The following is a 17,160-nucleotide window of genomic DNA, read 5'->3' as shown; positions in this document are numbered from 1 at the left end:
AATAAAATATATATTTTTTTTAAAAAAATTCGTGTGCCTACAATCGTTCCATAGAATTTAAGTAAGATATAATGCGTGACATATAATTTAAATTTCCATAGCAGATATATATCATATTAGACCCTTTTCTTTTTTTCTCTTTTTTTGAGGGAACATTAGACCCTTTTTCCAAGAGAAATTTTTTTAGTTTCGTTTAAACTTGGCAAATAAAAGAAAATATTAGAAGTACCCAATCCAAAATACACAGGTATATAAAAGGAAAGTGTGTAAGTCAGCGACACATTTTCGCTCATCTCTACATTTATATAGGTTATACTATAGTCTATATTACATAAAAAAAATTCACTAACCTACTTGCATAAAATATGTCATACTATAAGAAATACACGAAAAAGTAAAGACAAAAAGTAAGTTCTAAATATTAAAATCGAATTTTAAAAAAATTGGGAGAGAATAAAAATAAGAGGGAAAATCTTCATCAGGTGGGACCCACACAATACAGCGTATTATGCTGTAGAAATTACCTGGTCGGTTCCGCATACAATAATTGCCCAAGAAAAAGGAAATTATTATTATTAGTACTTATTAGTTCACATAATTCAAGTGTTCAGCTTTACGGATTTTCTCTCTCTAAAACGCACACGCAGAGACTCCCCACTTTCTCTCTCTAAAAACTCCCTGTTTAGGGTTTTCCGGGGCGCCGCTTTTGAATTAATAAGATCCGAAAGTGAACTCTTCATTCGCTCTCTCTCCCCTCCTCGTCTTTTTCCCCCCAGGTGATTTCATCTTATTGCTTTGATTCGAGTTTCGTTTCCTTTTGTCTTTTGGTATTAAACTATAGCATGTGTGTTGAGTAATCAAAGATTAAATTTTTATGGTGAAATAAAATTGGAAGTTTCGATAGCTGTTTGCACAATTTGAGGATAACTGGATCTGCGTGTTGGGACGCTGATTTGCTTAGTTGAAAATCGTAGGTTGGGAAATTCGTCATGATCTCTTATATTGCTAATATGAAAATAAAAGGAGTGCGATTGTTAATTGTTGAGTCTATTTTGATGGATCGGACTGCTCTCCGAAGCTGTTTTTTCTGTGTGTTATTGCAATTTAGCTGTTGCTACTCTTGTTGGTTGGATGGATTTATCGTTGTATGTATGAATGGCTTTTTATGTTACATTTGTGCTTTAATTTGGCTGATGGAACCTCCATTACTGGGTAGGTTTTGGTGGTAATACTGTAATGTTAGGTCTTGTGCACATTGGGGTACTGTAGTGAACAGTTTGTTTTATTTGACATATAAGTTTATTTTGTTGGATTAAAGGAGATTTATTTGGATCTGTTCAGTCTGTTGTCGCTTTCCCCATCCGAAACAGCTACATAAGACTGACTCAGTGAGATACTATGAGAGAGCTATTTCATCTGTGTGACTGTGTATCATTGGATTATGCTTTTTATATTTGAACATCTTTCTTACTCAACCATTTGTGTTTTGTCTTGACAGTTAATGCTTTTATGTTGTTTGTTTCCCCATAAGCTGACAGTAGTGAATCATATATTATTATCTTCTGTAGCTCTGAGTATAAAACAATACTATGTCCATGGAAGTCTTCTAACTATGCTCGCTTTTATTTTATGTTGTAACTGTATAATTTTAGCCTTCTGAAAGTTTCACAATGTCATCATATACTGCAACCTATCATTTCATCATGTTATTTGAATTAATATGCTGTGGTATTGACAGGGAGGATATGGCTATGGAAGTCACTCAGATCCTTCTAAGTGCGCAGTCCGTTGATTCAACAGTTAGGAAGCATGCTGAAGAGAGTTTGAAGCAATTTCAAGAGCAAAACCTTCCGGCTTTCTTGTTGTCTTTATCTGTAGAGCTTGCTAGTGAGGAGAAGCCCGTTGACAGCCGTAAACTTGCTGGTTTGGTTTTAAAAAATGCTTTGGATGCGAAGGAGCAGCATAGAAAGTATGAGCTCGTGCAAAGGTGGCTGTCATTAGATGTTTCTGTGAAGAGCCAGATAAAGGCATGCTTATTGCAGACCCTCTCGTCTACTGCTGTTGATGCTAGGTCAACTGCTTCACAAGTGATTGCGAAGGTTGCAGGCATTGAGCTGCCACAGAAGCAGTGGCCTGAGCTTGTTGGGTCTCTCCTTTCAAATGTTCATCAGGTTCCACCTCATGTTAAGCAAGCTACTATTGAAACTCTGGGATACTTGTGTGAAGAAGTTGCTCCGGAGGTAATTGATCAGGATCAAGTGAATAAGATACTGACAGCTGTTGTTCAAGGTATGAATGCCAATGAAGGTAATATCGAAGTCCGGCTTGCATCCACAAGAGCTTTATATAACGCTCTTGGATTTGCCCAGGCTAACTTTTCAAATGATATGGAGCGGGATTACATTATGAGAGTCGTTTGTGAGGCCACTCTTTCTCCAGAAGTGAAAATTCGGCAGGCAGCATATGAGTGTTTGGTCTCAATTGGCTCCACATATTATGAAAAATTAGCTCCATACATACAAGACATCTTTAACATCACATCCAAGGCTGTCCGGGATGATGAGGAACCAGTTGCTCTCCAGGCAATTGAATTTTGGAGCTCGATTTGTGATGAGGAAATTGATATATTGGAAGAGTATGGAGGTGATTTCACTGCAGATTCAGATGTTCCCTGCTACTATTTCATCAAGCAGGCACTCCCTGCTCTTGTGCCCTTGCTGTTGGAGACACTTCTTAAGCAAGAAGAAGATCAGGATCAAGATGAAGGTGCTTGGAATCTTGCAATGGCTGGTGGTACTTGTCTTGGCTTAGTTGCCCGGACAGTGGGGGATGACATTGTACCACTTGTCATGCCATTTATTGAAGAAAATATAACAAAAGGCGATTGGAGGCAAAGAGAAGCGGCTACTTATGCATTTGGGTCGATATTGGAGGGCCCGTCACCTGACAAATTAACCCCTATTGTCAATGTTGCTCTTGGTTTCATGCTCACTGCTTTGACTAAAGACCCTAGTAGTCATGTGAAGGACACAACTGCCTGGACCCTTGGGAGGATATTTGAGTTTCTTCATGGCTCCACAGTGGAGACTCCCATTATTACCCCAGCAAATTGTCAACAGATTATCACAGTTCTCCTCCAAAGCATGAAAGATGCCCCCAATGTTGCTGAGAAAGCCTGTGGTGCTCTTTATTTTCTGGCCCAAGGTTATGAGGATTTTGGTCCATCATCTCCACTAACGCCTTATTTCCAAGAAATTGTACAGTCTCTTCTTAATGTCACCCATAGAGAAGATGCGGGTGAGTCTCGACTTAGGACAGCTGCCTATGAGACACTAAATGAAGTAGTGAGGAGCTCCACTGAGGAAACAGCTCGCTTGGTGGTGGAACTTGTTCAAGTCATTATGACGGAGCTTCACAAAACCCTTGAGGCTCAAAAACTTTCATCGGATGAGAGGGAGAAGCAGACTGAATTGCAAGGCCTTCTTTGTGGGTGCCTGCAAGTCATCATACAGAAATTGGGGGCATCAGAACCTACTAAGTATGCCTTACTGCAATATGCTGATCAAATAATGAATCTTCTTCTACGAGTCTTTGCTTGTAGAAATGCCACTGTCCATGAGGAAGCAATGCTTTCCATTGGTGCACTTGCGTATGCAACAGGGCCAAACTTTGCAAAGTACATGCCAGATTTTTACAAGTATTTGGAGATGGGTCTTCAGAATTTTGAGGAATACCAGGTCTGTGCTGTTACTGTTGGTGTTGTGGGGGATATCTGCAGAGCGTTGGAGGAGAAGGTTCTGCCTTACTGTGATGGAATAATGACGCAGCTACTGAAGGACTTGTCGAGCAATCAGTTGCACCGATCTGTGAAGCCTCCAATATTTTCATGCTTTGGAGATATAGCCTTGGCAATAGGCGAGAACTTCGAGAAGTATTTGATGTATGCCATGCCCATGCTGCAGAGTGCTGCAGAGTTGTCTGCCCATACATCTGGTGCTGATGATGAAATGATTGAATATACTAACTCTCTGAGAAATGGAATTTTGGAGGCATATTCAGGGATATTTCAGGGCTTCAAGAACTCACCTAAGACCCAACTCCTGATACCGTATGCACCTCACATCTTGCAATTCCTGGATAGCATTTACATAGAGAAGGATATGTAAGTTTACATAATATTTTTAATTCCTTTATTTATCTAGTTATGCTGTTTTTTTTTTTTTTTTTTGGTTTTCTGACTGTGTTAATTTTTTTGATTCAGGGATGATATTGTGATGAAAACTGCTATTGGTGTCCTTGGAGATCTTGCAGACACTCTGGGAAGTAATGCCGGTTCTCTGATTCAAGAATCCCTGTCGAGCAAAGACTTCCTGAATGAATGTTTGTCCTCGGATGACCATTTGATTAAGGAATCAGCTGAGTGGGCCAGGTTGGCCATTAGCCGTGCTATATCTGTTTGAGGCGGTTTACACTTGGTGCATATTACTTTACCTGCATGCATATGGTCGTGTCGAGTCGGGGTCGAGGTTGGGATAGTCATGTCATGTTGGGTCATACCATTTTCTGACAACAGAAGCATTTCTGTTGCCACTAACTCATGCATAAGCATCATGGGGTCGGGTCGGGTTCCTTTCTTTTGCCTTGGGGTTGGTGGTGGGAGTCGGGTGGGGTAGTTGGTGATGGTGGCTTCTCTGAATTCTTCAGGAGGACTTATAATTTGAAATACCAATTTTGTGCTGGGTATGGATGCTTGTTAATGGGCGGAACAGGCTAACTATATGCTGCATGCTCGATACGGGCTACTTTTCTTGGGCTGTGCTGTTACAGAAATAGCTCCTGTATCACCCGGGTCGCCACTTGCTCGTCAAATGGCATCAAATGAAGCATCAGCTCGCAGCTTTGTTTCGTGTTTACTTGAAGTCAAGCTGTCATGCCCACTTTTTTTTTCACCCTCATACATTTTTCATGCATAAAGTTTTCTCTTTCTATAATCTCACTCAGGTCTATCCGTGTCTTGCATCATTCCAAACTCATAGCAGTCTGTTGTTGCATACAAAATCATTCATTTCATTCATCTAGAAAATTGCATGGAGTTTCATCATACTACTCCAGTTTTAGGTCATTTCATTTGCATACATTTTTCATTAGCCCGTAGGCATTTCAAAGGTCGTTTAGAGCCAAATTTTCGCGATTTTCTGCCGGTCTGGTACAGATTTTTCTTCAATCTTGCTTCTGACTATGTAAAATCTATATATTTTGTTGCGATTGCAAAGTTGCAAGAGTGGGAAATGTCATGAAATTTGTTGATGACATTGAAGAGATTTGAAATAGGATTGAAGAATCAGTTTCAGTTGTTTTGTTTTTTCCAGAGGCAATGTATTTGTGGCCTTGTGGTATTCATCTCTTATGCCTTCGTTATATACATATATGTTTGCTTTTGTATTCTGTTTATGCAATACATTTTAATGCTCTTAAGTGTAAATCTTGTTTATTCAATTTCTTGTGGATTTGCCCACCTTTGTGCATTATTTTTGCCTTTTTTCATTAACTTGTTTGGAATATGATATATCTGACGTGATATAAATGTATGCATATATGAACCATATTTGTCAGCTATTGTTACAATCTGACAATGAGTTCTTTTTGCGAAGTTCATGATTTTGTTATTTGTGTAATTGTGTAAATATATTTATCAATTTATTATTGTCTTTTGAAATACTAATATTTCTGGATATTTTGTCAATTTTAAGTCTTTATAGATTTTTTTTTTTTTGTCATAATCAATATGTTTAGGATTCCCTTTTGTATACCATGCAGACTCGTGAATTCCTTATCTATCTAAAATTTGTGCAACTGTGTTCCTTTTAAAATGTTACTATTATAATATGTATTTTTTTTTTGGAAAACTATTATAATACGTCGAGGTAGTTCTTAGAAATTTTGGCCATATGATGAGATTTTGTCAAGGTATCATTTTGGGGAAGAAGAGAGGGAGAGGACGCAGGAGGACTAGAGAACGAGTGAAAATTTAAAATGTACTATTTCTTAATATATATTTGAAAAATGCTTTTTTTTTTTTTATAAACATAAGCATTCTATGTCCTATTCTTTAAATATCCATTGATTTGATGAATTTGTTTGATTTTTTGTTAAAGTCTTACACATTTGATCGATTTGATAGCTATATGTGAAAAAATAGGGCATTTTTGTCTATTAACACAAAAATAATACCCTTTGTTTTATTAAAATTTGTGTTAAAAGAATGTGTCCAATTTTTGTGAACGGATGGAATATTATTTTTTAAAATTAATATATAAAATGATTTTGTTTTAATTGATAACCTTGCCACTTTCGCTTTAATTATGTTATGTCAATTTCAATTTGAAATTAAGTTTAGGAGAAATTTTAGAATTGTCTAAGGTTTTTTTTTTTTTTTATATCACAACTATATAAGTGGAAAAATTGAAACGCACTTATAATTCGTGGAATTATAGTAAACTAATCCTATATTTTATTACATTTGTGATGTACGAGTGTAAAATTTACATGACATTATTAATTGTTATTAAAAAAATATATTTTAAAAGATCGGACTTGAAATCTTTGACCTCAAATATTAATTATTCGACCAATAAATACATATTATACTCCGTCTCGTAAGAATATATCACTTTTTCCATTTATGTTCGTCTTATAAGAAGAAAATATCACTTTCACTTTGGAACATGACCTTATATATTATCCACCACACATTATCATTTTTTTTTAAATAATAGTGGGACTCTTTCTCCGTTCAACATATTATCTACTAATATTCTTTTAAAACTAGTATACATCCATTCGTGTGATGCACGATGGACATCGAAATTAAGAGGTATTCAGATTAAAAAGTTTAAGGAGGTTGGTATATTTTAAATAAAAATATCCTTAAATTTTATGAAAAATATTTTAATACACATTCTTCATAAAGTAGGGAATTCATATATTATATGAAAATTTATTCGCATGCCTAGTTTATATATGGATTGGTTATTGTGAAAATTATGTTTTTCGTAAGAATGTGAGAATACTGTATTGAATTTATAAAGTTAATGCATTTAAAAATATATATATTACTAAAAAAATTATTGTTAAATTAAATAAATATAAATCATATGTTCAATTCTACTTTTTTTTTACAGGAAAAATAAATTACAAATCTATGAATTTATCTTTTTTCTTTTTTTCTATTAGATTAAAGAATTCTAAAATAAACCAATATAAACTCCTACACCAAGTTGGATTTAAAAAAATATATTATAATTAAAACTCATGTAAAATTCAATTGTATATCATTAAATTTCATATTTTTATATATAACCAATACGAAATAATCTATTGAAGCAATCCAAACATACGACAAAACATATGAAAATAATTAAATGCACTATGGTCCTTATCTCTCTACACTAATAACAATAAATAAATAAATAAAAACCTATAAGTATAACGCAAAAAGAAATTATGAAAAACTCATGCAAGTTTAAAACATGAATATAGTGAAAAAATAAAATAAAAACTTGAAATAAAAGAGTAATAAAAATAATTGCAGTCTTGCATAATAAAATGTACATAATTTTCATGATTTCATAAAATATTTTATGCAAATAACAAAAAAGATGGAAAACCAACTTCATTTATAAAATAAGAGAGAGAAAGAGATTAATTTAAAAAAAATTAATTTGAATATCTTCTTTTTAGTTTAAAGTTTTTTTATATACTATTATAAATTAAATTAAAGCTCATGTCATGATATTTAATTTGATATGTGTATTAAATTTTTTAATTAATTTAAATGTATAAATTTTAGGAAAAACAAAAATTCTAAATGTAAAAAAAATTAAAAACAAAAATTGAAAACTTGCAAAGAAAAAGAAAAAGGAAAAAAGAGGGAGAGAGAGAGAGAGAGAGAGAAAGAGTGAGTGACGGGTAGTTGGTTAGAAGTGAAAGAAATTGGTTAAATTTAGAGAAAATGGGAGAGAGAAAATTTGACGGTAAAAAGTTACCGTTGTACTGATCTTTTATATTATATGTAGATTTGTATCATCCCATATGCAATAGGGAGTAGTATTAATTTATTTGTATTACATATAACTGCACATGTTTACCAAGAAAAGAAAGCATCAATATTGGTTTCCTGCAATAGTGCATCAAGTAGTTTCTTTTTCGAGCTTGTTTATGTAACTGTCGACCTTTTGGTATTGCCGACATATAATACTGTCTCACCAAAAAATAAAAAATAAATAAAAGCCTTAACAAAAATCGATTTTGTTGGTTAGGTGATTGTCCATTTTTCTGTGTAGCAAAAATTATATATCAAAACATGAAATATAACTTGTGTTTCCGGAAGAGGGAAGAACATCCAAGTTTGAATTTTATTAGGATTTCATACACCATCAAATTACTGTGGTTTCGGCGTTTCTTAATAAATATGAGTGCCAAGTTTCGATTTATATTTAAGTTGCTAAGTTTAATGAAATCCAAAATTAGTTCTAAGCAGAGGCTGGTTTTTTGTTTTCATTTTTCAAGTCGGAGAAATGATATAAATGGTTATCTATAATGGACGTCAAATAATATCAACTTGTTTTTCCTGTGAAAACAAGCTTCGACTCCAAGACACTTGAAAGGAAGTCTTGTTTCTTTGTTCAACTCTTCGATCCATTTTCGGTAAAACCGACTTAGAGAATGCAACAAAATTTGGAGAAATTAATCTCTAAAAGTGTGGAGGTCGATGGCATTGAGGGGTAGGTCAATTTGCGGCACACAGTTTTAATTAAGAGATCATTAATTTATTAATTATGTCCATTTCAGTCATTGCAACCATTGAAAGAAAACAAGATTGAGAGCATGGTAGCATTATAAAAAGGGGGGGATTGACTTAATTATGAAAAAGTTGCAACTCACAAAAGTTAAAAAACTGAAAAAAACCCACAAAGATTTGAAAATTTGTCCAAGTGATTAATTTGAGCCATGCAAAGAAACTAAGAGGAAGGGACATCCACATGCACACACACACACAAAATTGTATACATTGCATATACATGTATGTAATGAATCCATGATGTAACATGCATATTGTGAAGTTGACTTGCATTTTGGTAATGCATTTCATCATGATTGTATAAGCCATTGGGGGTGGGTGGGCAGCACCACAAAATCACACACATTTCATGCCCACTTATGCTTATAAAAAGGGTGTCCTCCCTCCTTGAAAACATATATAGTTTTTGAATCAAGAAATTAAATCAATCATCACGTTAATTACAATCAAAGTAGTGATGAATCCTAGGATAAAGAGTTTAGCAATGTTGTTGCTCCTCATCTTCCTATCTGCAGGTCTGGTCAAGGGTTCAAACCACATCGCGATGAACCCTCCTCACAAGGTATATAAGTAGGAAAACATTGTAATCGCTCTCTAAACCCTTAATTAAATAATCAGTCTAACTTTATCTCGTATTTTTATTTATTTTGTCTATAGGGAGGAAACGGAGCAAATTCAAGAAAGCTTCTTGGAATCGACATCGTTTTAGACTATGACTACGCTGGCCCTAATGGGAAGCATGACCCAAGAGGGAGGAAAGGTGGCAAAGGTCCCTAAATTCTACATGTAATCCCAAGATTATAGTAATTAATAACTATCATTTCCAATCAATAACATAGATGACTACTTGCTACTAGTGTAGTACAAACAAAAGCCATGCTGCTTCAACAACTTCTTGTCATAATCTATATGTTAATGTTAACCATCACATTGTAATGATATAAGAATAATTTATTATCGTACACGAATGTTGAGAACGATATGTTGCTTGTGTCGTTTTTTATTTTATTTTATTTTGTGTTATGTAATTTGCATGGATGATTCGTACTATAATGTGGATAAACATATTTAGTTTAATTTCATTGACCAATCCCACTTGAGTTGGATCGACCAATCAATCTTGTTCATCAAGAATTAATATTTATATCCAGAAAATAGATGTTGGAATAGGATTTTGCCATTTCTGGTTTGTTTAGCTCCACTTGTATGTGTCGAGAATTGAAGTTAATAATTAGTATGGATGGACTTTGTCAACCAATTAGTTTGGTCAAAGCAGGTAGAGTTAAGCAGCATTATTTATAGCATTAATCCTCACAAATATCATAATCTTTTGCATTACAAAGTTTGGTAATCGTGCAGTTATGGCTAAATTAGGCATAGTGCTATCAGAACTGAATTTTCAATACTCTTTTTTTTTTCTCTCTCTCCCTTTGCATATGAGGATAAGTGCAGATATGTCTAGTGAAAAATGATGCGATTATGGACTTCAATTCAGAGCACTAAGCATATGTGACTATGACCTCTAAATACGGAGGTAAATGATCAGAGTTACTCACAGTTTGGGACTCGATTTGTAAAAAAATTGTTTAGAGTTTGATTCGATAGCCAACGAGCTCGGTTCGTTGAGCTTGCAAACGTGTTTGGATTCGATCGTTCGTGAACATATTTGTGAGAAAATTCACGAGTCTTCAATCTAGTTAGTGCACGAGCCTTAAACGAGTTGCGCTTAAGCTAGAGTAAGAGTTTTTAATGAGTTCGAGTTCGAACATCATGTATGCAAACATCTAACGAGTCAAGCTTGAGTTCAAGCTCAAATTTAACATTATCGAATACTACACGAGTCGAACTCAAATCGAGCTCAAGCTCGGCAACCGAGCTCGATCAACAAGACAGAAGCTTGAATCACGCTCGAGTCCAAGCTCGAACACCCGAATATTTAAACGAGTCAAATTCGAACATGTTAGTATTTGGCTTGGCTAGCTCATCTACAGACTTACCTCTAAAACCCAAACGTTAGCCAAATTCCATTTGATATGTGATTGTGAAAGATATAAATTTATAGAGTATAATCTGTATATATAGAAAAAGAAAAAGAAAAAACGGCACAAATAGCTATAATTAATCTGGATATGATAACTGTTTTGTGATAAAATCTTGAACTTCTGAGGTGATTATTGTTTCATCAAAGTATTGCAAGACATATTGAAACTTTGGAGTTTGGCGCAATTCATACGCATAAACTGTATTACTGCATGTGTAAATTTACCTAGTTTGCCTCCAACATTTAACTTATTAATATGAAGGAATGCAATTTCTACTCCCTACGTCCCTGCAAAGTGTATCATTTTTTTAATTTTCATCCATTCCTTCAAAATATATCAAGTCTATTTTGGAACATGACCTAGCACAATTCCTTGAAAACAGACACCTAAAATGTAGTAAGAGCATCAGCAGTGGGGATGACCTGATAGCTGACCTGATAGAGGGGGATCATATTGGGTCAGTGAGACTGCAGTGGGATGACATGATAGCTGACATGATCTTTTTAGTTTTGATTATTGTATTTTTCATTTATTTTTAATTGCAGAAATTTAAATAACACAATTGACTTCAAATTAAACTTCATTAAATTTTAAAAATCCTAAAGATTACATTAAGAAAAAACCTAAAGACCTAATTTAAAATTACTTAATTAAAAACTAAAAACATAAAATCCTAAAGATCTCCAGCTTCTCTCATCCTAGCGATGATCTTCGCGCAACGCTGCTTGTGGAGGGCGAGGGTTTCTAGGGGCGGCGGCCGGTGGGACATCTCCTTCGCTTGGACGAGGCTCCTCCTCCAAGTTAATACCGGCTAAATCGGGGTGGTACTCGTCGGAGAGGTCGGGTACTCAATTTGAATCATACCAATTAGGATTGTGTGGGTCCATTTTTTCTTTTTTAGTGAGAGAAATAGAGAGAAGAAGAAGAATATGAGAAGTGAAGAAGAAGGAGAAGAAGAGGAGATTTTATAGAAGAGGAAAAAAAGAAAAAAATAAATAAATAAAATCGGTCAATTGACCGAAAATTTGGAAAGAAACAAAAAAAAAACGGTCCAATCCAACGTCCAAATTTTTCAAAATTCGAATTTATTTATTATTATTATTTTTTAAATTGCACGCGCTCGCCGTTTCACCCATCGAGTCTGCCCCGTTCTATCGGGTCCGCCTCGTGTCACCTGAGGCTGCAGTGGGCGACCCGATCTCGGGAGTGACTCGAGTCCCCCCTATCGGGTCCTCACTGCGGATGCTCTAATACATTTCTCTGCTCAACATATTATCAACCAAACATCTTTTAAAATCTTATCAAGTGATACATTTTATTAGAGACGCAGGAAGTATAATGTATTCCACTCAAAATTTAATGGTAGACCAGCAATCATATTATATTGAAGATGGAGGGTAAAGAGTATAGATGACCCATCTTTTTCACAAACTTTCTTGCTTGTCTCTTTCGTTATGTACGACTTTGTCACTAAGATTACAAGTGTTGAACTAATTTAATGACCTCATACCAGTATCACAATTTCAGAGGAGGATACTCGATGCACGTAACCGTCTACTATTTAATTTTATGTGGAATATACATTTTACAAAGTAAATATCTTGAAGTTTACATATACACCTCCATTCCATTAAATTGGCAATATGATATAGTAGAATGAATAAAATAGGATTGTTGAAGGGTCACCAACGGGAAATTCCCAGACCACTTAATAATAAAACTAGACAATGTCCTAAGATGTATATATGTATTAGGTAAGTATAGTGAAAGATAAGAGCATGATGTCCCATATCAGCAATGGCTACCCAAATTCTGTCGCACCACACAGTAAGTCAAACAATAATTGTTTCATATGGATACGAGCTGTGGCCTCATAAATTTAAATCCCACTAATATCATTCAAATCCAAATAATTTGTGCAGTAGCAGCTGTTGGTATCCTAAAGTGAGTTTAGAATATTTTTCGATAGAGCTGTCAAAAGTGGCCCGTTCCACGACTCTCACCCCAAGTATGGGTCGAGCCGGGCTGCGCACGCCAAAAATTTTAGGACGGGTCAGGCCACCCCCTTTGACAGCTCTACTCTTCGATAGCAAAATAGTTTCTAAAGCTTCAAACAAGCTTCAACAGTCTATATGCTTTTACCTACATTCCATTCTAAAAGACACTGCAGTTGGAACAAATTACACCAATCATAGCCACAAATTCCACCTAGTACATTAAAGGAAGCCTTAAACTTGAATGTACCATCATGGGATCAAATTTTAATCTTTACAACCTAATTGCATACAACACAATGAAGAAGAGTTTATCGTGTTACAATACACTAAAACAGCACTACAAGCATCGCCTCTGGTCTCTCCCAAGTCCCATCCAATGAGAAAGTGATCTCTTTCAATTGCATCCCAAATATCTCTCACAATACAGTTTGTATAGCAGATCACAGCAATACCGATACAGGCTCGACTAAGAGCATACAAAATAACAAGAACTATTTATCATAGAGTTCTTGCCTTAGGAAGCCAGGACCTGGCTTGAAAGGATCATCTTCCTTATATGCCTCAGGACGGTAAACTCCAGAGTCGTTCATACGGTTGCTGATGACGTGGAGGATTGCTTTCTTTGCACCATACTCATCACGGTTGTTCTCTACATACTGCTTCGCCTCTGCTGCCACTTCATTAACGAAATCAAACCTATTATCCTCCGAGAGTAATAGCCTCTCGATGTCCATTGTCAGGAGCTCACCCGACTCCCTTATCTTCCTCACCTGTTCCTCAAGAAACGGAACTCTGTCTATCCTGACCTTATCTTTTTTCACCTTAAAACACGATACACAGGGATAGCTTAACAGCAAGCAACACTTGAAAATGAAGGTTAGAATCATCATTACAAAGGCCCCATGTTACATGGGGGATGGATACACGGAAATTTGTTCTGCAAATGTTCGAGTCTCCTGCATACTGTCATCACTAAATCCTAGGTCTATGAAGTTTTTCTTGGTCATATTGTCATCAACTGAACTTCCTAAGAGTGTAAAAAAAATCGCATTTGAGCATGCTGATCACTTGATTAGTAACAATGATGCCAAAGATAGTATGAAGAAAGCTCATGAAATTAACCATTAACAAAACTATACAGAATCAAAATCCAACAACATATTATCATCTACCAAGTTGAATGAATTCCCATTTGGGCTCCAAAGTGGAAGCCAAAATTATATGTAAACTCCCAAACTAGCTATCAAAGATATCTTCCAGTTTCTTATTTTGCAGTTCCCTCTCAATTTCCAGAACAATTAGACGACTTCACACTTCAGTATTCAAGCAATCTTTGAGAAGCAACCGTCAAACATTCTCTCTCAAGAAGAATAGCTAAATCTGAATCTCGATTACCTAACATCTGTCGCAACTCTTTCGCCCGAATACAACAAGAATAAGAAGGAAAAATAAAAATAAAAATAATTTATCTCACAAATACATCATGCTCACTTCGCAATACTGTACATTACTACTCCCGAAAAAAATGAAAATCGTTGTAACATACACACATCTCTAAGTAGATAGGGCTCACAATCATACCAATTTTCTCCGCCTCCACACTTGCCTATGACTGCGCCCTGAATTTCGTGAGCTCGAACTATCCTGCCAATCAAAATTACCCAAAAATCGCATTTCATGAACCGAAAGAACTAAAATTCTTCAAAATTAAGCAAAAAAGAACATAATTACTACAATTCTAACCTGTGACTTCATAGCAAAACATAGCCGCCATTTGTTCTCCGGTTTTAACTCGATTCTCTGCACATTATGGATAAAAAGGTCGAGATATTATGGCAAACTAAGTGAGAAAAATGAGGGGATTATGGAAACATACATTTACAGGGAAGGAGTGGGAAAATGAAGTGCTGCTGAAAGTTGCAGTAAGCAGCGCCATTGCAAATCAAGCTTATCTAATTTCACTGTCTGTGATATTTGAGTCGAATTATTGACGTAACGGGCCTGGCCCAAAATAGAACCCTAAAATTTGGGCCCGGTCCAGATAGTCCATGGCCTTGGATTATTTATATATTTTATTTTGTCTAGGAAATAGAAAGAAAAATTTCTCTATCTACTAAACATAAAATATTTAGTATGTTTAAAAGGGAAATAATTACTAAAGACATGATTTTTCACACATTTTTATTTTGCACATAAATTATAATTTTTTCTTTAAACACACCAACTTTTATTTTAGTTTAATTTTGCACATGATGAATATTTCAACTCTCACAATTCAATCACAAACTCACAACTCAAGTCTAAACGTACGAACCTATATTTTGAACCACTGAAGCGACCTGAATGGTGAACTCACGGTCCTAAATCGTTCACTACAGTCTTGCATGGTGAACACACCATTCTTTAAACCATAAATTGCGAAAAATAATGCTTTAAATGAGTAATTTTTAAAAAATAGGACTTGTTTTATAATTAAACAACAACATTTCATTATTAATTCAATTACGTCATTTGTTTAGACTTTCATTTGAGTCACATAAATAGTTTTGACATCCATCTCAATATTTATTCGTCGGAACTATTCATTGTGTAAAATAAAATAAAAATAAGTACTCCCTTCGTCTCTAAAAAGTTTGCCCCAATTTTTTTTCTAAGGTGTCCCTAAAAAGTTTGTTCCAATCTTTTTACTTTCTATTTTTGTACATGACCTCACCATCAACTTTACAATTACAACACTTTTTTTAAACCAACAATTATAACACGTTAAACACTACTTTTGCACATGATTTCATCATCAAACAATTTTTTATCAGTTTTTCTTAAAATTCGTGTCGTTCCCCTTAGGGCAAACTTTTAAGGGGCTTAGGGAGTAAAATTTTATGTATTTAAAAATAAAATTTATAATTCATATACAAAATTAAAAATATATGAAAATTTCGTATATTTCAAAAGAGGGTGAGTGAACTATGTAAAAATTAATCCCTTATTCCCCAACTAAAAGAATTGCTATTTTTAAATCGGGATGCTACTTTGATGTCTCCATCGAGGTATAATATGTTATTGTATAAAATCCAATGATATATATTAATTAGTAATAATAATTGTTAATATAACACATAACGACTCATTGACGTAGACGATTGTGCTACTTTTTTGTGTTTTGAAAGCGATAATCTATTTGACCCGTTAAAAACAAATACTCCATCCGTCCCATGAAACATGACACACTTTTTTTCGGCACGAGAATTAAAAAATTGGTATTTTGTGTGTTAAATATGGTAGGTGAAAATGTGAATAAAGGGTAAATTTTTTGTCATTTTTAGAAACGTGTCATGCTTCGTGGGACAGACCAAAAAGGAAATTGTGTCATGCTTCGTGGGACGGAGGAGGGAGTATTATACTCCCTCCATTCAGACGAAGTTAAATCGTACTCTATGTCGGGCGTCCCAACAAAGTTGAATCATTTTTTTAAAAAACAAATTAAAATTATTTTTTATTTACTCCCTCTTTCATTTTACTTTTTCATTCACTTTTTCACTAAACATTAGTTCCGCGAGTGCGAGGTCAATAATTTTAATAAATATGTCAATATTTTTATTGAACAAGCATTTTGATTTGAGGTTTGAATATGTGAGTGCGAGATTTTGGACAAATGCGTTTGTTTATCAAAATTATTGATCTGTTCATCATTGGTGAAACAGAAAAACATCATAACCCATAATCGAGAAATATAGACGGGAATTAAACTTGAAGTCCCCAAAATCACCGGAAAAGTACAAAATTAAGCTGAAGAACTTGTAGAACACTTAATATTTTTTTATATTCTTTTTTCATTCCCTTATTTACAAGGGAGATACAAGGTATTTATAGAGATTACAAGATCAGGAGCAATTTGGACCTTTTAAGTCCTCACGTACTCTACATGTACAAAAGCGGATAGCTATCATTATCTGAAGTTCATCCTTTACTAACTAACTTGCAATCTTTCAATTGGAAGGTACAACTCTTGCTTGCGCAGGTAGGTATACTAGCAGTGCAGCAGTGTAGCGTGAAGTTGACTCCCTTGGTTTGGCCAAGTAGTGGGAATAGGATCCTTCTTCTGTCTACACTAGGGAATCCTTTTGAGCTATGCTGGAAGGTTGTTATATGCCTGGGCAGGTAAACTCACTACTAAGTGATTGAAGGCTCTTGATCTCAGTTGATGTGTCTGCGCAAGTAGACATAATAATAATAATAATAATAATAATAATAATAATAATAA

The 17,160-nt window shown here is 34.8% G+C and overlaps 3 protein-coding genes across 4 annotated transcripts; 2 read left to right on the top strand and 1 right to left on the bottom strand.

Moving 5' to 3' along the window:
• Window positions 1-586: 586 nt before the first annotated feature.
• LOC131014683 (importin subunit beta-1) lies at window positions 587-5,496 on the top strand. Its single transcript, XM_057942734.1, has 3 exons — window positions 587-776; window positions 1,739-4,162; window positions 4,262-5,496. Exons 2-3 carry the CDS (start codon window positions 1,746-1,748, stop codon window positions 4,458-4,460), a joined length of 2,616 nt encoding a protein of 871 aa, XP_057798717.1. The 5' UTR covers window positions 587-776; window positions 1,739-1,745; the 3' UTR covers window positions 4,461-5,496.
• Window positions 5,497-9,256: 3,760 nt separating this feature from the next.
• LOC131014733 (uncharacterized) lies at window positions 9,257-9,837 on the top strand. Its single transcript, XM_057942815.1, has 2 exons — window positions 9,257-9,422; window positions 9,518-9,837. Exons 1-2 carry the CDS (start codon window positions 9,318-9,320, stop codon window positions 9,635-9,637), a joined length of 225 nt encoding a protein of 74 aa, XP_057798798.1. The 5' UTR covers window positions 9,257-9,317; the 3' UTR covers window positions 9,638-9,837.
• Window positions 9,838-13,094: 3,257 nt separating this feature from the next.
• On the bottom strand, window positions 13,095-14,862 carry LOC131014730 (protein PLASTID TRANSCRIPTIONALLY ACTIVE 7). 2 transcript variants are annotated; one of them, XM_057942811.1, is made up of 4 exons: window positions 14,776-14,862; window positions 14,631-14,699; window positions 14,481-14,543; window positions 13,095-13,720 (listed from the first exon to the last, which is right to left on the bottom strand). In XM_057942811.1, the coding sequence occupies exons 1-4, from the start codon at window positions 14,833-14,835 to the stop codon at window positions 13,391-13,393; spliced, it is 522 nt and encodes a 173-aa protein (XP_057798794.1). In that variant the 5' UTR covers window positions 14,836-14,862; the 3' UTR covers window positions 13,095-13,390. The 2 variants fall into 2 exon arrangements, with proteins under 2 accessions (XP_057798794.1, XP_057798795.1); XM_057942812.1 differs by having other exon boundaries at window positions 14,643-14,699.
• Between the last annotated feature and the right edge of the window lie 2,298 nt (window positions 14,863-17,160).

This window comes from Salvia miltiorrhiza, chromosome 3 (genome assembly GCF_028751815.1).
Source record: "Salvia miltiorrhiza cultivar Shanhuang (shh) chromosome 3, IMPLAD_Smil_shh, whole genome shotgun sequence".
Lineage (NCBI taxonomy): Eukaryota > Viridiplantae > Streptophyta > Magnoliopsida > Lamiales > Lamiaceae > Salvia > Salvia miltiorrhiza.
The sequence above is the reverse complement of the archived record's forward strand: the minus strand, read 5'-3'. Positions and strand labels throughout refer to the sequence as shown.

What these genes read in the sequence shown, in the direction of transcription:
- LOC131014683 (XM_057942734.1), top strand. Translation starts at nt 1,746, where the DNA reads ATGGCTATGGAAGTCACTCAGATCCTTCTAAGTGCGCAGTCCGTTGAT. An exon ending in ATTTACATAGAGAAGGATAT is followed by an intron (nt 4,163 to 4,261) that starts GTAAGTTTACAT and finishes TTTTTGATTCAG; the next exon opens with GGATGATATTGTGATGAAAA.
- LOC131014733 (XM_057942815.1), top strand. Translation starts at nt 9,318, where the DNA reads ATGAATCCTAGGATAAAGAGTTTAGCAATGTTGTTGCTCCTCATCTTC. An exon ending in CGATGAACCCTCCTCACAAG is followed by an intron (nt 9,423 to 9,517) that starts GTATATAAGTAG and finishes TTTTGTCTATAG; the next exon opens with GGAGGAAACGGAGCAAATTC.
- LOC131014730 (XM_057942811.1), bottom strand. Translation starts at nt 14,835, where the DNA reads ATGGCGCTGCTTACTGCAACTTTCAGCAGCACTTCATTTTCCCACTCC. An exon ending in CCCACTCCTTCCCTGTAAAT is followed by an intron (nt 14,700 to 14,775) that starts GTATGTTTCCAT and finishes CATAATGTGCAG; the next exon opens with AGAATCGAGTTAAAACCGGA. An exon ending in AGTCACAGGTTAGAATTGTA is followed by an intron (nt 14,544 to 14,630) that starts GTAATTATGTTC and finishes TTTGATTGGCAG; the next exon opens with GATAGTTCGAGCTCACGAAA.